The 16,696-nt window shown below is 42.2% G+C and overlaps 1 protein-coding gene across 4 annotated transcripts in view; it reads right to left on the reverse strand.

The window, feature by feature from the left end:
• Positions 1-1,496: 1,496 nt before the first annotated feature.
• Positions 1,497-16,696, reverse strand: part of Rad51b (RAD51 paralog B) — a 552,288-nt gene continuing 537,088 nt past the window's right edge. The window contains exons 11-13 of one of the 4 annotated variants that reach the window (XR_011373809.1): positions 12,021-12,257; positions 8,996-9,051; positions 1,497-2,462 (exon numbers count right to left, since the gene is read on the reverse strand). Coding sequence is in view for 3 of the 4 variants with exons in the window: in XM_070031464.1 (XP_069887565.1) it covers positions 9,006-9,082 (77 nt within the window). In the remaining variant the exon portion in view is untranslated. Of the gene's footprint in view, positions 2,463-8,995; positions 9,083-10,536; positions 12,258-16,696 lie in introns of those variants that run through there. The other 3 variants (XM_070031472.1, XM_070031464.1, XM_070031477.1) reach the window with 3 other exon arrangements.

Here is a 16,696-nt window from a genome sequence, read left to right on the forward strand (position 1 = left end):
CATTTCTTCTCTGAACCACCCTTCACCTTATTGTTGGAGGCTCCACTCTCTCCCTTTTCTCTGTGTACATATGTATGTGAAATTGGTGTCTTTACATACAGACTAGAAGCACCCCTTTAGAAGGATCTTTGCTACTCCTGAATGTGACTCCTGGAAGGAGAAGATCCGAGCTGTTCTCATGCCTTGCTGGTGGGAATGGGAAATAGTTTAGCCCTGTTGGAAGGTAGTATGGTGCTTCTTCATGGAATTACCATGTGAGTGAGCAAATCCACTGCTAAGTTTATATTCCAAAGACTGGAAACTGTTGCCCAAAGAAATACAAGTATACACAAGTATCTAGCAGTTGTATTCACAATAGCCAAAAGGCAGAAAGAGCTCCCAAGTAGCTGTAGAAAGTAAATGGATAAACAAAAATACAGTTACAATATGTCCTTACGATGGAATATTACTCAGTCATGAAAATAAATGAAGTACTGATGGGTACAGTGTATATGAATCTTGCTAATGAAAGAAGCCAGACATAAAAAATGTCACCTACTATCTGGTTATTTTACCTAAAACACGCAGAATAGATAAATCCATAGAGACAAAGCAGATTTGTATTTTCAAGGAGCTGGGACAAGGGGAACTGAGAGTAATCATCAAATGGTTTGGAGTAATGGAAACAGTTTGGAACTCCATAGAAGTGGTAGTTGCACAGCATTGTGAATGTACTCATTGACACGGGATTAATCACTTTAAAATGGTTAATTTCATGTTGTGGAGATGTCAGGTAAATAGAAATTAAAAATGTTTTAAAAGAGAAGATCATTATCCCAATCCTAATCTGGCCCATGGTTCTGTGCATATACCTCAACCCCTGCTCTCCTACCTATTTGGCATTTCTTCCTGGGCAAAGCTGGGTGCTCATGTTGGTGCTGATGACTGCCAGGCTTATTCTTGATCCTCTTCTGAACCACATCTCCTGAAATTCAATGACTAAAGCTGTGTCTACACGGCAGCCAGCAAACGCACTCGCAGACAACAATGGGTGTGGGCGAGGACACCTGATGAGCCAGGCTATTGTTTCCTAGTATTTTGTTTCTTCAGCAGTTAAGTGGATTTTCTATGCAAGAGAAACAAGTTCTAACATTTCTTACTTTAAGAAGATCTATAGGATGCAGGAAGAAAAGGACATACATGTCAGAGCCACCTTTAAAATGTGTGTGTGTGTGTGTGTGTGTGTGTGTGTGTGTGTGTGTGTGTGTGTGTGTGTGTGTGTGTGTGTGTGTGTGTGTGTGTGTGTGTGTGTGTGTGTGTGTGTGTGTGTGTGTGTGTGTGTGTATTCCAGGCTGGCATGAAGGGCATACTGAGTTCTCTGTGAAATTGTTGCCTAAGGATGTTTGGGGGGATCAAAGTTCACATTCCTATCTATTGAACTCCCTTTCAGGTTTCACTGGTAAATGTCAAGACCTTACAGTTTTGGATTTTCCAGAACAGAGAAGATTTGGGAGTTGGAGGCTGAAAGTCATGGTCTGGAGATTGAGCTGGAATCCATTCATGCATGTGTTCATTCACTCACTGAATGTTGGCCTGCAGGTAGCTGTCTGGAACTCTGACCAGAAAAGACCACTGCCCTGCCCTGCCCTCGCTGCTAAAGCAGCTCCATGAAACAGCTGGCAAGCCAGGCCAGAGCAACCTAGAACAATGCTCAGACATGGAATCCTACCAAGGGAGCATGGAGGAGTCAGATCCTGGGGCATTGTTTGAGCCCAGTACTGAAGGAAGATGGATTCAAAGGCTGACCAACATAGAGGTAAGCACAGCACCCACGCTGGCTCAGAGGCATGACAATAGGTGGTGGGTGCATCAGGGGGTGGAGGCTGACTGGGCAAGTTGCGGCCATGCTGGGAAGGACTCTGCATTTGACCCAATTCATTGTGCTGATGTTTTCCTTTTCAGAAGAACAAGAGCCAGAACAATTATCACAAATTGTTTCCTTTAACCCTCTTCTCAGCATCCTCCATCCAAATGGAGCCAGTGAGGCTCACAACAGTTAACCAACGACGGCAAAGAGGTTCTCATCACTGGAACTCTGTCAGGAAAGGCTTGGGGGAAACTGGGGAGGAGGGCTGGCATCCCATTGGAGGCAGGGAACTTGGATTGCGTTGAGAATACTTCATTTCTCAGGCTAGAGATGGGCACATGGCCACTCTTCTGCTTCTCTGTTTATAGAATGTTCTAGGTGCTCTGGTAAGCCTCTGGACTAGTTCATAGGGTAACCTCTCTGTGGGAAAGGAGGCAGTGTGTTGAGGTTGAGAGTCTTCTAAAGCCTGTGTGCTGCTGAGTTGGCCACTGTGGTGGAGAGCAGGTCTTTATTTACTCCTCTGCACCAAGGCCTCAGAGGCAATGCTTCAGAGGAAGCAGGATCTGTGGATATGGCACCCCTAAGGTGGATGATTGCTGGAAGTGATGGTCTCCATCTGGGGATGTTCAAGGAGAGAGTAATGAGTCTGCATCCCACGTGATGTCCTCAGGGACTGCTTCTATGCCCTTTGACAGATAGACCTCAGAGTTCCTTTTCAAGTGAACTTCCCTTCAGTTCCACTGTTTGCTTTTGCTGCCAGAGCATCCTGCCCCCTCCAGTGCAGCCTGGAGGAGGAGGAGATCCCACCCTCTGCCTTCCTGGAGCACAGAGCTTAAAACAAGAGCCCTCTGCCATCGGACATCCTTACCATTTCCAGCTATTGAGTATAATCAGGTGGGCCAGGATCTCATTTCAAAGCCAAAGGCAAAGGCACTCAGAGGAATCCTCTCTCCCTGTTGCTCCAGTGGAAGACAAAGGGGTCTGAACAAACAGGATGCACAGAGAACAGCAGAGAGCACTCCCTAGCCAGAGGAGTAGGCAGGATGCAGGCTGGATAGAGGGCCTGGGAGCTTGGGCGTTAGCATGTGTGGCAATCATACCCAAGAGAAACAAAAAACAGGGCAGCAAGACAGACACAGTAACTGAGCTGACAGCCTGTTACTCATCCAAGGTCTGAGGTGCTTGGTGATCCTGATTATCCCCATTCGTCTGGCACAGACACTGACATACATATCTAGACACTGGCATATCTAGACATCAGAGAAATGCCACTAAGCCTCATGGAACAGAGGGGAGGTAAGTACTCAGAGTTCTGTGGCAAATCAGAGCAGAGGTAGAAAAGGCCCACTGGTTGCAACCCAATGTTTGAGTCCTAGTATCTCCATTTATTTCTGCTCCTGTGTCTATCTAACTTCTATCCCTAGTTCTGATATTGAGTAAACCCTCCCAATCATCAACTTGAAAAAGAATCAAGTCAGCGACTGAGCCGACAGCCTCAGGTTCCTTTGGACAACAAGACTCTTATGAGCCCAGAGCAATTGTCAGTATTCCCTCCTTTCTTTCTCACCACTCACATTGTCCATGAGTGAAATCAGGAATGACAATAAATGTTTATTAAGACAGAGGCCTCTGAAGGAGGAAGGAGAGGCGGCTTGGAGGGGTGGACTGGCCACTTCAATGATGGTGGAACTTGACATTTGCCTCCAGTTCACTACCCATCAGAGACAGTGCCCCTGGCGCCTTGAGCCAGGGGTACTTGGAATACTGTCTAAAGGCACCTCTGGCTATCACAGTGGCTGGGAAATGTTCCTGCAATCATTGGGAAGAGGCAGGAAAGGTGTATGTCCTCCAGTTCACAGGGCAGTTCTATTCAACCGAAGAACCATCCCAGACTTTTGCTGATAGAGCAGTACTGTGGAATTGGTCATTTCTATTTTTTTTAATTGTAAAGATACTATACAGAGGGTTACAGTTACATGAGTAAGGTAATGAGTACACTTCCTATTGAGCATTGTTACCCCCTCCATTGTTTTCCCCCTAGGAATTGGTCATTTCTGACACTTCACAGAACCTTAAGCACCTCCAACTTGGAGTCATTGAACATGTAACCTCTAGAAAGAGTCACAATCCCAAAGACACAGCACGTTATTCCTATTTTAGTGCTAGCCACACACTACCAAATAATTCATTCACTCATCTGACTATTCATCCAATCCTTTATTCATATAACCATCTATCACTCACCTTTTAACACTTCTTGTCTTGCACCCTCTCTACTGGGAAGGTGCACACACACAAACTGCACGCACACACATACACACAAATGGCAAAATCTGCGTTTGCAGGCAACATCTGCCGTTCTTCCACTCAGATGAACAAGTCTTCATCAAAGGATGTAAAATAGTCTGATGAGGAAAATAGTTATGGTAGGTGTTATGGATTGAGCTATGTTCCCTCAAATTTTGTATGTTGAAACTAACATCCAGTGTGATGTAGGGCATTTAAAAGTAGGCAAATGCGATTAAATAAAGTCAGAAAGATGGGGCCCCAATCCATTAAGTCCTGTTGTAAGTAGAGGAAGAGACACTAGGTGTTCGTGACCAGAGGAAAAGCAGTGTGGAGACAGAGTGAAGAAGCCTGTCTACAAAGCAAGGACAGAAGCCTTAGGAGAACACCAAACCTGCTGGTACCATGATCTTGGACTTCCAGCCTCTATAACTATAAGAAAACAAATTCTGCCAGGTGCTCGTGGCTCACACCTGCAATCCTAATGATACTGGAGGCTGAAATCTGAGGATCCTGGTTCAGAGCCAGCCTGGGCACAAAAATCCATGAGACTCTTATCTCCAATCAACCACCACAAAGCTACAAGAGGAGCTGTGGCTCAAGTGGTAGAGCACTAGCCTTGAGCACAAAAGCCCAGGGACAGTGCCCAGGCCCTGAGTTCAAGCCCCATAATTGACAAAGAAAGAAAGAAAAAGAAAGTAAGAAAGAAAGGAAAGGAAAGGAAAGGAAAGGAAAGGAAAGGAAAGGAAGGAAGGAAGGAAGGAAGGAAGGAAGGAAGGAAGGAAGGAAGGAAGGAAGGAAGGAAGGAAGGGAACACAAATTCCTGCTTTCTGTTGTGGGGGTGATGGTGGGAAGGATGTTGTTTTTTTTGGTCCTTGTTGGTTGATTGTAGGGCTTGAACCTAGGGCCTGGACATTTTCCCTAAGTTTTTGTGCTCAAGGCTAGCATCTACCACTTTGAGCCACAGTTCTACATCTAGTTTTGGGGGGTAGTTAATTGGAAATAAGAGTCTCATGGACTTTCTTATCCAGGCTTGCTTCAAACTGCATTTCTCAGATCTCAGCCTCCTGCACAGCTAAGACTATGGGCATGAACTGCCAATGCTGGGCAAATTTCTGTTAAACCACACCTCTGTGGTGTGCTCCTAGGGCAGCCCAAGCAGACTACATCAGGGAACTGTTTTTCATATGTTTTTGACCACTTCTTTTGCATTTTTCCTCACCTTCCCTTTACCTGTACAGGCAATCCTCTAATGCTAAAGGCATAGGGACTAGCTTCTAAGAGAAGTTGTCATCAGTGCCAGTGGAGAATGTTTATGATTTGTTCAGCAGTCTTGAGGGTTGGGAAATGGAGGAGAGATGCCACCAAAGAATTCTACCAGGAAGATGAACTTGGAGCACTTCCCTAAATCCTATTGCTTAAAATTAACAGCCTAAGGAGACTTTGGAGCTGAGATACAGGCATGGAAAATATTAGTGATAAATTAAAGAACACAGAGCTCTATAGGTCCATCCCATAGCTGGTTTGATTTAACAGAGCTGATTTTGTCTGGAGATTCTTAGGCAGTCTATTTTAAACAGAGCTACAAAATTTACTTTGGTTTAAGCCCTCCTGTGGGTCTCCACCAGGTGTTCTAGTTAGAGAGGCTTATGTTATTGACACAGATAGGTGGTTGCTGATTAACCCCAGAGGGGCCTAGAGACCTGGGAGAAAGCCAAACTGGCTCCTGCTCCATCTTTGCATCAACTTCTAAGCTATTACCGTAGAAATGACTTTGGAGTCTGGGTGATGGTGTTGGCGTGAGAGGGTAGGCAAAACCCAGAGGGGATTCCTAGGGCCCACAGGACAGCCAACGGCAATAGATGTCAACCTTAGATTCTAAATGGAATGAACAGAAATCTGGAAGTGATCCAGAATTGGCTCTAGAATCCCAAAGCAGCAGGTTTAGAAATGCTGTCCAGAGTTACCTTTGCCATCATAGTCTCCAAGGGGAACAGTACAATTTTCCTCAATAGACAAAAATTTCAGTCACAGGACAAGTCTGACTGATGACTTAATCAATGTTGACACACCCAGAGCTCAAGAAAAGACAGGGAAATGAAGTTGTTTAGATTTACTGCTACGTTAATCCTCATGACCATTAAAATGAGCATAGAATATAGAAGTCTGAAGGCAGATGGTTTAGGTTGGGCTTTTACTTATCTGGTGAGGCACAAAGGTAATGGTAGATATTTAAGATGGAAAGTCTGCTATCACGATTCAGTGCTCTCCCAGTCCCTTGATTACATCTGAATTCATGCAGAATACAATTTCTCTAACTCATTTGAAAGAGCAATACTACATATGACTAGCTTTCCAAAGTCATTGTGAAGATTTGTGAATAACTTCAAACCAAGAGCTCTGGGAATTTCTGGAGAACAAAATTGGCAAAACTTGATCCAAATGGGGTCTTTCACTTGTATTCTAAACCTTAGTATGAAAATAAATTGATTGCAACTTGTTAGTCAAGAATGTGGGTCCAAAGGAATCTGGGAGATGAATGAAGAGATAATGTCTTCCCATTTGCTCAAAGTTCTCTCTTTTTCTAGTGTATGCTTTGAGGGGGAAAGGAAAATTACTCCAAGGTCTGGGAGGAGAAAAAGTACCTGAGTCTCATGATGGAAACACAATTTTCTTTAGCTAAGAGTGTTTTATTTTCATTACACACCTCCCTCAGTCTTTCTTGTATTTCTAAGTATGTCTCACCTTTCTGCATACTGATCCTATTCATCTGTGACTGTGTATGTAAACAACAGAAAAGCAGGACTAAGCTGGCATCCTAAACTGGGGGATGGAGAAGTGATACAATATGCCTGGGCTGTGACAGAATGTGACAAGGCCAGGTCTACAGTGATAGGATGAAGCAAGTGAGAGAATGGGTATCAAGCAGCAAACCAGTTAAAGTATAGAGCATGTATTGGAGTTTATCATTACCTTGCTTTCTCAAGATCCTCTAATACAGGCACCCTTATCCACATCTTTTGCAGCTTAGGCAGCCATGTTTTCAGTGACTCCTAAGCCCAAACTTGGCTGGCTGATGATCAATGATGCTATCTGAGACAAGATAAGTCTGAGCCAATCTGATTCTTCCTTAGGAATTTTAAGCAAGCGAAAGAATGAATGGGAAATAAAGTTGAGAAGTTGAGATGTCACCCAAAGGAGCTACAGACATCAATAACATCCATATGTACTGGAACTTCCAGTAAGTAGAACTATGGGATCCAGGATAAGAATGCAGAGAAAAACAGGTACATGGTGACAAACCCAGGGCTTCCTCCCCTCCTAAAGACTTTGAAAAGAACCCAACCTACCAGGTGGGTAGGTTGCTGTAAGGAGAATAGTAGGCTAGCTCTTTTACTAAACATGGTCCCACCACCATAGCTTACTTTAAAGCCATTGGTGTTCTTAAGACTAAGTTTGAGGCAGGAAATAGCATGACCTAATTTCTTCTTTTGTTCTTAGGATGTCAGAGCAGGCCAAGACTATGCTTAGGTTCTAAAGAAAGGAAGTCTTGGCCTCTACAAAGAACTTATCTGGTCTTAGAAAGTCCCTTTTACATGACCAAAATCTGGATCCACAAATCTCTCTGAAAGGAAGCCTTGAAATAATATCTTTTTACCTGGTTAAAGAGAATAAAGAGGTATAAGAGCTGTGTTGGTTCACCAATAAGATCTCATGAATCATTTCTCACCTCTGACTTCAGGACTCAAGAGGACTAAACTGGACAGAAATCCAGGAATGGGTCTTGTCAATACAAGACCTCATCTTTTATGTCGGCAGTCTCTTGGAAATGTCCCCTGGCAAGGCTGCCATTGACACTTGACTCAAAACACATGGAGGCAGACCACTCAGAGCAGGAATTCATTATTGGAAGAATATTAAGGGAAAGTTTTATAATTCTCCCCCACACCTCCCCACTGAGGGAGAGTTACTTTCTGGAAAAGTCACTGGGCTGAAAGGGAATTTAAATCATGTCTAGTAAGAAGAAAAGGAATGGAAGTAGAAAGGCACATTTCCAGAAGCATTTTCACACAGAGCATGATGGTCCTGGACTATTTAAAGCTGGTTGTTCCATCTTAAATGTATTATTAAAACCAGGCCATGGGCTCCTTTTAACCCACTGACCTTTTCCAGAGTTTCTTGTGTCTGATAGCATGAAGGGGAAAGTATCTACAATTAACTGGTCCTTTCTGGATACTCTCTTTCAAAAAAGTGTAGATAAAAACGGGCTGCAAAACCATTTGGTATCCCTTCCTCAACACCACTCTGTATATCTTTGATGTATGCCAGATGATCCAAGGAAAGGTTCACATAAAGAAAAAAATGAAAAAGAATAGTGGTGTGTGGCAGTCACGTGTGTTTATTGATAGCTAGTTCTCTTTTCCTCCTAAACACAGGGGAAGCTTGTACTTTTCCATTTCCTTGGTGTTTGGCATGGCTGCCCGGCTGTGTAGTTATAGACATATAAGTAATGTATGTGACTCCTTGGAGGAAGAATTTAACTGTCAGTGTTTCTCCTCACACTTTTTTCTTGATCTCTCCTCTTTTGCTCTGAAGTGGCAGCTTTTTGAAGTCATTACATAGGAGAGAGTGGTTCTAGAGACTCACGACAATGACAGACTTTAAGGGATTTTTTTTTTTTGGGGGGGGGAAGGGTTGTTTGTTTGGCAGCAAAATCAAATCTCTCCTGAGATTTGTACTCTATGATTTACTGTTTTACTTTCCTCCCAAATTCATTTGGAGTGCTGGAAAATTGGTGTTTCAATTGAGCTGTGCTTCAGCAGAAGTCAGAAAAGTAGGCAATGTGTTTTCTCTCATACTTACAGTATTGAACTTAGAAGTGTAATGGGTTCCTTTCTTCTATCTGAGGGCTTTGAATTCTGTAATGAAATACAAGTTCTCTTTCCACAGCTAGAAGACAAAAGTGATAGAGATAATACCAAAATGAAAAGCAAGTAGTTCTAAGACCACATTTTTTTGTTGTTGTTGGTTTTGTTCAGAATCAGATATTTCACATTTCCCTTTGCTTTCATCCACTTCTTGCCCCAAACCTAAACCATTACCTTCCATTTCCAGAAGTCTCTTTAGGCAGTCTTTATTTTGTTGGAGAAACTTGTACAATGCTATCTCTGAGCAGTATCTTTTGGTTTTTTTCCCCAATATACAACTTAAAAGAAAGCATCCACAGAATTCAGCACCTCTGAGTTAATCCAGAAATATTCTCAGTTCTACCTCAGACTGCAGTGCCTCAACCAAATAGCTGGGTTCTGGGTAGACATTCACACAAACACACATACATGTGCACAAGATATATAGATACACACACATATATATGTGTATACTCTTAAAATCTCAGAATTGTATCATTAATTATTTTCAGTAAAAGTAACAATGTAAGATATCTTGCTAGCACGCATATCAGACTGAAAGGTTTTTTTCAACCTGTTACCACCTGTGTCTTCTTTCCTGCACCCATTCCCTAGGCAACTTTCTTGCTCTTTGATGGTGGTAAAAAGTGATGACCTTCTGCCACCTTCTCAGCTTTATGCCCAGGCCTTGTGCAGTTGCTGCTTAGAGCAGAAGATCTAACCACCATAGGATTTCTGGTGATTCTTTTATTTGGAAAACATTCACTGGCATTCTATAGAATTGTGTGTATCATAGTACTGTGGGAAGTAGTTTAGTGAGAGGCTTCAATGGCTTGTGAACAGAAATACCACAGGGGAAAGAGATGAAAGTGAGGAAAACAGGGACTGTCTGCACTTGAGTCAAAATTCTGTCCTTTCCAGTAAGAGACAGGTCCTCTCTTGTCTAGGTTCCTCATCAAGTTCACGCCCCTCTATTACATTCCCTTAGCCCTTTGCCGCTTTTCTGCAATAAAATTGACAGGTCTTATGCTACATTCATATCTATCTATCATCTATCTATCTATCTATCTATCTATCTATCTATCTATCTATCTATCTATCTATCTATCTATCTATCTATCCAGCCATCTATATTATTTATATGGATTGTACTTTGACCTTCTTTACTCCCTAGTGTCTTCTTCCCCACCCAACTGATTACCTCAGGTAGACCCCTCTTTTAAACTCATATCTCATCATCATTATGATTATTTTATGATCTTGGTTAGCATTCTTCTTCCACTGGCTTTCCCTAGTGCAAGGGAAATGTCTTAGCCACATCAGATGGGCCCCAGAAACCATAGGGGAAGAAAAGCGGAATCTTGTTCTCACTGGTTGCAGGATCCTGACTAAGGCCTCTATAATAAAAGATCAAAAAGATAAAAGCATACAAATTTATTTAATACAAATTTTACACAACATGGGAGCTTTCACAAATGAAGACACAAAGAAATAAAGAAACCTGTGGATCTTTATACTTAGGTTTTGAAGAATGGACAGTCATGCGGAAGTATGATTGGAGCATAAGAGGTATGATCGAATGGTAATAAACTAGGAGGGACTTAGCAGGTCTGTTTGTTCATATTCTGTTGTACATCACTGTGTCTTCAGAGATAAGGACATTCCTTTCTTCTAAGTATAAGGAGGGCACCTCTGGAATGACATTTTAATGATCTATTTGAAAGGAAGGACAGCCAGGTTTTATGACCTGCTTCAGAAGAAGGGGGTGGGGGGTGGGGATGAGACAGTAATCTTGCTTCTGCTGTTTTCTCCTATTTGGGGTAGTATGTTCTCAACTCTGTCACCAATTCATGTCACAAGAATTCAAGGGAAACTTATGTGTAATCAGTTGCAAAGTTCAATTTGGTTTTCACAAAAATTCTGTGGAATGCCTCAAGTTCTCAAAATATACCTCACTTAGCTTTTTATTTTAATTATTAGTTTGAGCCTTTGTGTAATACATTTCTTGAGGACAGGTATGCATCCTATTACTTTGGAGCTTCACCTGAGCACTTGATAAAAGCTCAGCAATTTACTAAGTCATGAACAAACTCAGACTGCTATCTCTTTATTACTCCCTTGTGCCTTTGTACACAGCTCTCTGTGGGGCACTGATAGGAAATGGTTTGTTTCTAACCCATATCTTATATTTCATCCATATCCAGAGACTTCTAAGCTGCTTAAAATCTCTGAAGGGGGTGTAGGTAAAAGTGATTCTACAGTAGACAGTTTGGAGTCACTAACAACTTGGGTAGTCAGCCTTGGAAGGGGTTAAACCTCGCAGACACTGCACTGAAAGAACTCAGCTGAAGTTTTGCTCCAGGGCTTCAGAGTAGTAGGAATTCATAGACTGGGTGTTCTGCTGGGAAGAACTAAATTATCCCATGGGTCACCGATTGATTTATTTGCTAATTGACTGGCCCAGCTTTGGGTTTGAAATCTATAGAAATCATTTCATCCTTTATTAAATTCTGCTCTGAATCTCAGTCTTTGTTCTGTAGGGTGATACAACAATATACCAGTGGAAGTTGCATTTACACTACAATAGTTAGGCCACTAATGACCTCCCAAATGCCACTAATACCATACATACTCTTCGTGGTTAAATCTGAAACTGTCAGTGAATTCTGAGGTCACGGACCTCCCTGTGACACGGGGGCGTGCCTCCACACTCATGCCCGCTCAACCTTCCCCATCATTCCATGATTTCATTTATGAATCCGTTACTCTTGGGAGACCCCCAATTCCTTTACACCACTCTCTTTATTTAGTAGACAATACTTTATTCGGAAATGTTCCCTCCTGTAATTACAAATCTTGTTAGTCACCCTCCTCCTCTCCCCAGGAAGATTGTGGGCTTTAATTAATTAATGTGGCTAAACGGCTTTGAGGTGCGTGGTTGAAAGGTGCTATGTAAGTGCAAAGACCTCAGCCTTACATACATCTTGAGTCCTGAACAAAGGCTTCTTCATCCACACCTTCCCTGCTAGGTCCGAAATCACAGGCTCAATGGTCTAGGAGTAAATCTGTTACCATCTCAACAGCAATCAACTAATTAATCCTCATTATGTTGGCTTCCATTTCCTTCTTCCAAGTAGCACAGTCCTGTTTCATTTCACAAATCACACCCCCCATCAGCTCTAGACAAAGGTCACAGTATCCCTATGGCCTCTGTTAACCTGAAAGGAAAAAGAAAGAGAGAGAGAAAGAGAGAGAGAGAGAGAGAGAGAGAGAGAGAGAGAGAGAGAGAGAGAGAGAGAGAGAGAGAGAGAGAGAGAGAGAGAGAGAGAGAGAGAGAGAGAGAAAATTTGAGAAGAAAACAACAAAAAACATATGCACTAACAATCCATCAGCAATCTAAATAAAACCCTACAGCAGCAGTCTGCAAATCCCTATTGCTCATCTACCTAGGCACTCTGCTTGCCAGAGACATCCAGAGACACAGTGCAGGTGGGGGTCTGAGGTCCCGCAGCTCTGGCTTGACTCTCCACAGTTACAAACAAAGGGCACTGGGTGGGAAAAGGTCATGTAGGAACGCAAGAGCCCCTCTCCAGATTTCTCTACTCTCCCTAAGTTTCCCCTGAGAAAGCCAGCTGCCATCTGTAGCCAGGAAGCCCTCACAAAGGCCAAGGACCATGATTTAGATGTTTTGTGCTACACCTAGCACACCAGAGCCCTTAACAAATGCCCAGTACTTCCACTATGATGGTAGCTATTGAAAGCAGCCCTGTGGGGGAGACTCAGCCTCTCTTAGGAAGGCTGCTGACCAAAACACTCCTTACAAGGTTGTGCCTCAGACCCTTTGTTCCAGTGGATGTGGGCAAGCCTCAGGGGGTCATGTCTTCACCGGCCTTCATTTATCCTCCCTATTGAAGGGCTCCTTCAGGACATCGGTCAGTCTCTGTGGGAAATGATTTGGAGAGCAACAAAAGAACTTGGGCCCTTTGGGGAGCCTTCAGAATTCAGTAAACATCTGGACATGGAAGGCCAGGTTCTCAAGCAGTCTAGCTGGGGACATGTCAAAAGAAGAGAAAGAGCTGTGTGTGCAATGCAAGCTCTTAGTTCTGTGGCGGCATTTGTTGTTGAAAGACACAGACGCCCCAGTAGGTGGATAGGAAGACTTTTCAAAAGCTCCTCTATTTGTCAGGGTTTGTGAGTGCAGCTCACTGTCAGTTCTCATGGTAAGTCAGAGGAAGTGGAAGTTTCGCATGGCTAGCGAACAGCGTGTGATGGATGTTCCGATTCTGTACATATCACTAATAAATAACACAACATTGCGTAAGCCAGGTAGTTGTTGTTAAGTATTTCTGTTACCTTTGAGGCCTGGAAAGCACTTTCAAGTCAAGGTGGCTTATTGGATTCTTTGGGATGAACACATTTGAATTGACAAATTAAAACCTGAGGTCCTAAGAGGCTAAGTGATTTACACTTGATCACGGGGGGAGATTCAAGGACCTGAACTCTTGACTCAGAATGTTCCCTTTATTGTTGACTCAATCCATTTAGAACACATTAGTCAGCATGATTCAACATTTGTCACTAATCAGCATTAGTGATGGAACTAATCAGCATTGCTCAGTGTCCTCAAATCTCCCTCCAACAGCAAAAGAAAATGGCCTCTGTCAAGAGACAATGGGATGCAGTTTTTGTCAGGATTCAGAAGCTGAATTCAGTTCAAGTCCCCATGCTCTCAGCCCTTAGGAGGCTCTTCTGCCATCTAAATTAGAAAGTGTCTATCTATTCTTGTATGACCCACCGTTTGAGCCACCATAGCAAGTGTCTCAGTATGCTGCCCATTAAACTTATCCAACACCCTTGTAAAACTACTTAAAGATACCAGTGCTAAATTTATCTAACTGCTTTGTTTCTAATTGGATTCTGAGTTAGAAACTGTTGCTTTATTTGTTTGTCCCCCTCCCCACTTAGATGAGTGTTGTTTGCTTGCAAACAATAGATGTTCAGCAAATACTTGCTGAACTGAAATAGCTGGCATGGAGCTTAAATAGTATTCCAGAAAGAACACCAAGTCCTTTTGAAAGAAGTTTTCATCAATGTCCAGAATTAATTTAACATCCTTCGGTGTTACTACCTGGACATTTTCACAAATGCAAATTGTTAAGTCTACAAATGGCTTGCAGGTTCTCAAAGAGGACTGTGGATCCAGTCTCACTTTAGTCCAGGTATTGGGATAGAGGCTCAGTTTTCTATAATCTTAGTTCAGCTGACATTTTGTTTTGTTTTTTTTTTTTTAAAATACAAGCAGAAAAACACATTGGAGGGGGAAAATATATTTAGCCTATGGGCCCAAGTTCAGGACCTAGTTTGTACTATAAGCGCTAGAAACTTTTATTCAAGTTTCTTTCTCCCATACTTGTGCAACATATACTAAAGTTCCTGCCTGAGGGAGATTCTGTTTGAGAAGAGGGGGCTAAGATTTGGGGGTATTGATCCTTGATAGAGTAACTGATGGTGACACTATTCCTTTGCTCAAAACTCTGGAATCAAAGACAAGGGTGGAAGAAGAAGGAGGAGGAGAGAGCATTTTTAACACACACGTAGTATTTACACAGCATTTCAAGAATACCAACTATATGCAGTAAGTCTAGTCTTAGGGTCTACACTATGGTGGGTATGAAGCTCTACAACTAGGATCTTGTGAAAGGGCTGTGGCATCGAACATTCACTTTCTCCCCCTTTCTCTCATGGTAATAGAGCCCCAACATTTATTTGGGTATAAAAGCACTCAAATTGTTAACTACATCTTCAGCCATTCTTGTATGTGTTTGCATATATACATATTAGTCAACATTATATATAGCACAAATAAAGTTAATAGCTTCTAGTTAATGTCCTTAGAGAAAGGACAATGTTTTCCATCATCCTTCCCACCATCATGTTATATTCCACATAAATTCTGTTGCTGGATAGAAGACATGATGTTGAGCTATTCTAGGGACCATGACAAAAATACCATAGGTGTGATGGAGCCTGGACAAACATGGGAATCTGAACTATTCCAGCTCTAAACTATGCTCCTTCCCAATGCTAAAGGAGCAGGCAACAAACTTTATAATACTGTTAGTTTAGAGAGTGGTTATATCCAACTGCTCGCAGGGAATTTCCTGAAGGAACATTCTATCGGTGTAAGTGGTCTAGTTTTGCCTAGAATTTCAAGACTGCCAGATTCAGGATGGGCCTGGAGTATGTCAATAAAGACCTGCAGAGCTTGAGAGATTAAGCAGCTGTAGGAACTGCCATGATGGAAGAGGAGAGGGCTCCAACCCATTTCTGATTTTCCAAAATCTCAGGTCCAGGCTGCAAACTCACTCCTGTGACAGTGAATCTCACTCACTGCACCTTTTTGGAACTTAAGTTTCCTCACCCAAAGACCAAGATAAGAACTAAGAACTAAGATAAAGCCTAAAAACACTCTTTTTGGGGAACTATGCATACAATTAACTTTAGAAGTAATAAAATAACTTCTATGAGTAAACATTTAAGTACATGCATAAAATGCACAGATTAGTGAATCTCTCTAGAGAATATAGTAAACATACACTCCAATGACAAAGATGAAATAGACATTTATAAAGAATATATAATAAGACTGTCCATGGGAACCTGACAGGAAATATATAATTAGAGACAGTGTAAATTGATAATTCCCTTTGGAGAGCAGTATTTGAATATATATTAAAGATAAAAATGCACATGCTTCTTTAGTACATACAACTTCTTCTGAAGTATGTTTGGATTTTTTTGTATTTGTACTGACTGTGTTCATATGGTTTAGCTAAGGTTTTCGAAATCAACTTCCTGTAGCTGTATTGGTTTCTAAAATAAAATTTGAGCTGTTGAAAATTTTTTAAAAAGGTGCAATTTGTTATATGTGTTTTCCAAGGCATCAGTGACACTTGGCCTGACAAGGACAAATGTTTCAGCCCACACCACTCTTCTCTCCATGACTTTTGGGAGAGAAGTTTGTGCTCTTTGTTTGCACTTCCACAGGAGGGCCAGGGAGGAAATTCACCATGTTCATACCTCCATACTGGGGTGGAAATTGAGAATCTTCTAGGTTACTTTGAGTCCACTAGGCGGAAAACATACAACTAGGTTACTAATTCAAACTGAAATGGCAGTATTTGGTGGGGGAGGGGGGGAGGGACTTTTTCCATTAAAATATCCAGTTCACTTAGTGACTGAGAAAATGGTGTGGAAGAATTTAACCTAAGTTTGTGACTAGGGAATAAAGAAGGTGAATGGTTTTTCTGATATGCTTCAAAAAGTGGTCAAGCATGACATTCTAGATTGTAACAGCAAAGCCAGAAAGATGAGGCACATAGCTTTCCAGCTCTCAAAACAAATCAAAACAAAACCCCAAAACAGTAACAACAAAACATTGTTTCTTCTGAGTCCCTGTACCAAGTGATTGAAGCTAGTTTTGAATCCAGAAACCTCTTTGGATCTACGTCAGATAAATTAGTATAGAACAGCTTGGGCGGGATTTAGTGCTCCCTTCTCTCTTCTCAGGTCAGTCCCTTCCTTAGAAGCTCGCTGGGAAAAGTGAGGTGCTGGCTTCCCCTGGGCCTCCTGTGGCATCAGAAGCACAGGCTGACTG

The sequence above is a fragment of the Dipodomys merriami genome, unplaced genomic scaffold, assembly GCF_024711535.1.
Source record: "Dipodomys merriami isolate MVZ:Mamm:240054 unplaced genomic scaffold, mDipMer1.0.p SCAF_1, whole genome shotgun sequence".
Taxonomy (NCBI): Eukaryota; Metazoa; Chordata; class Mammalia; order Rodentia; family Heteromyidae; genus Dipodomys; species Dipodomys merriami.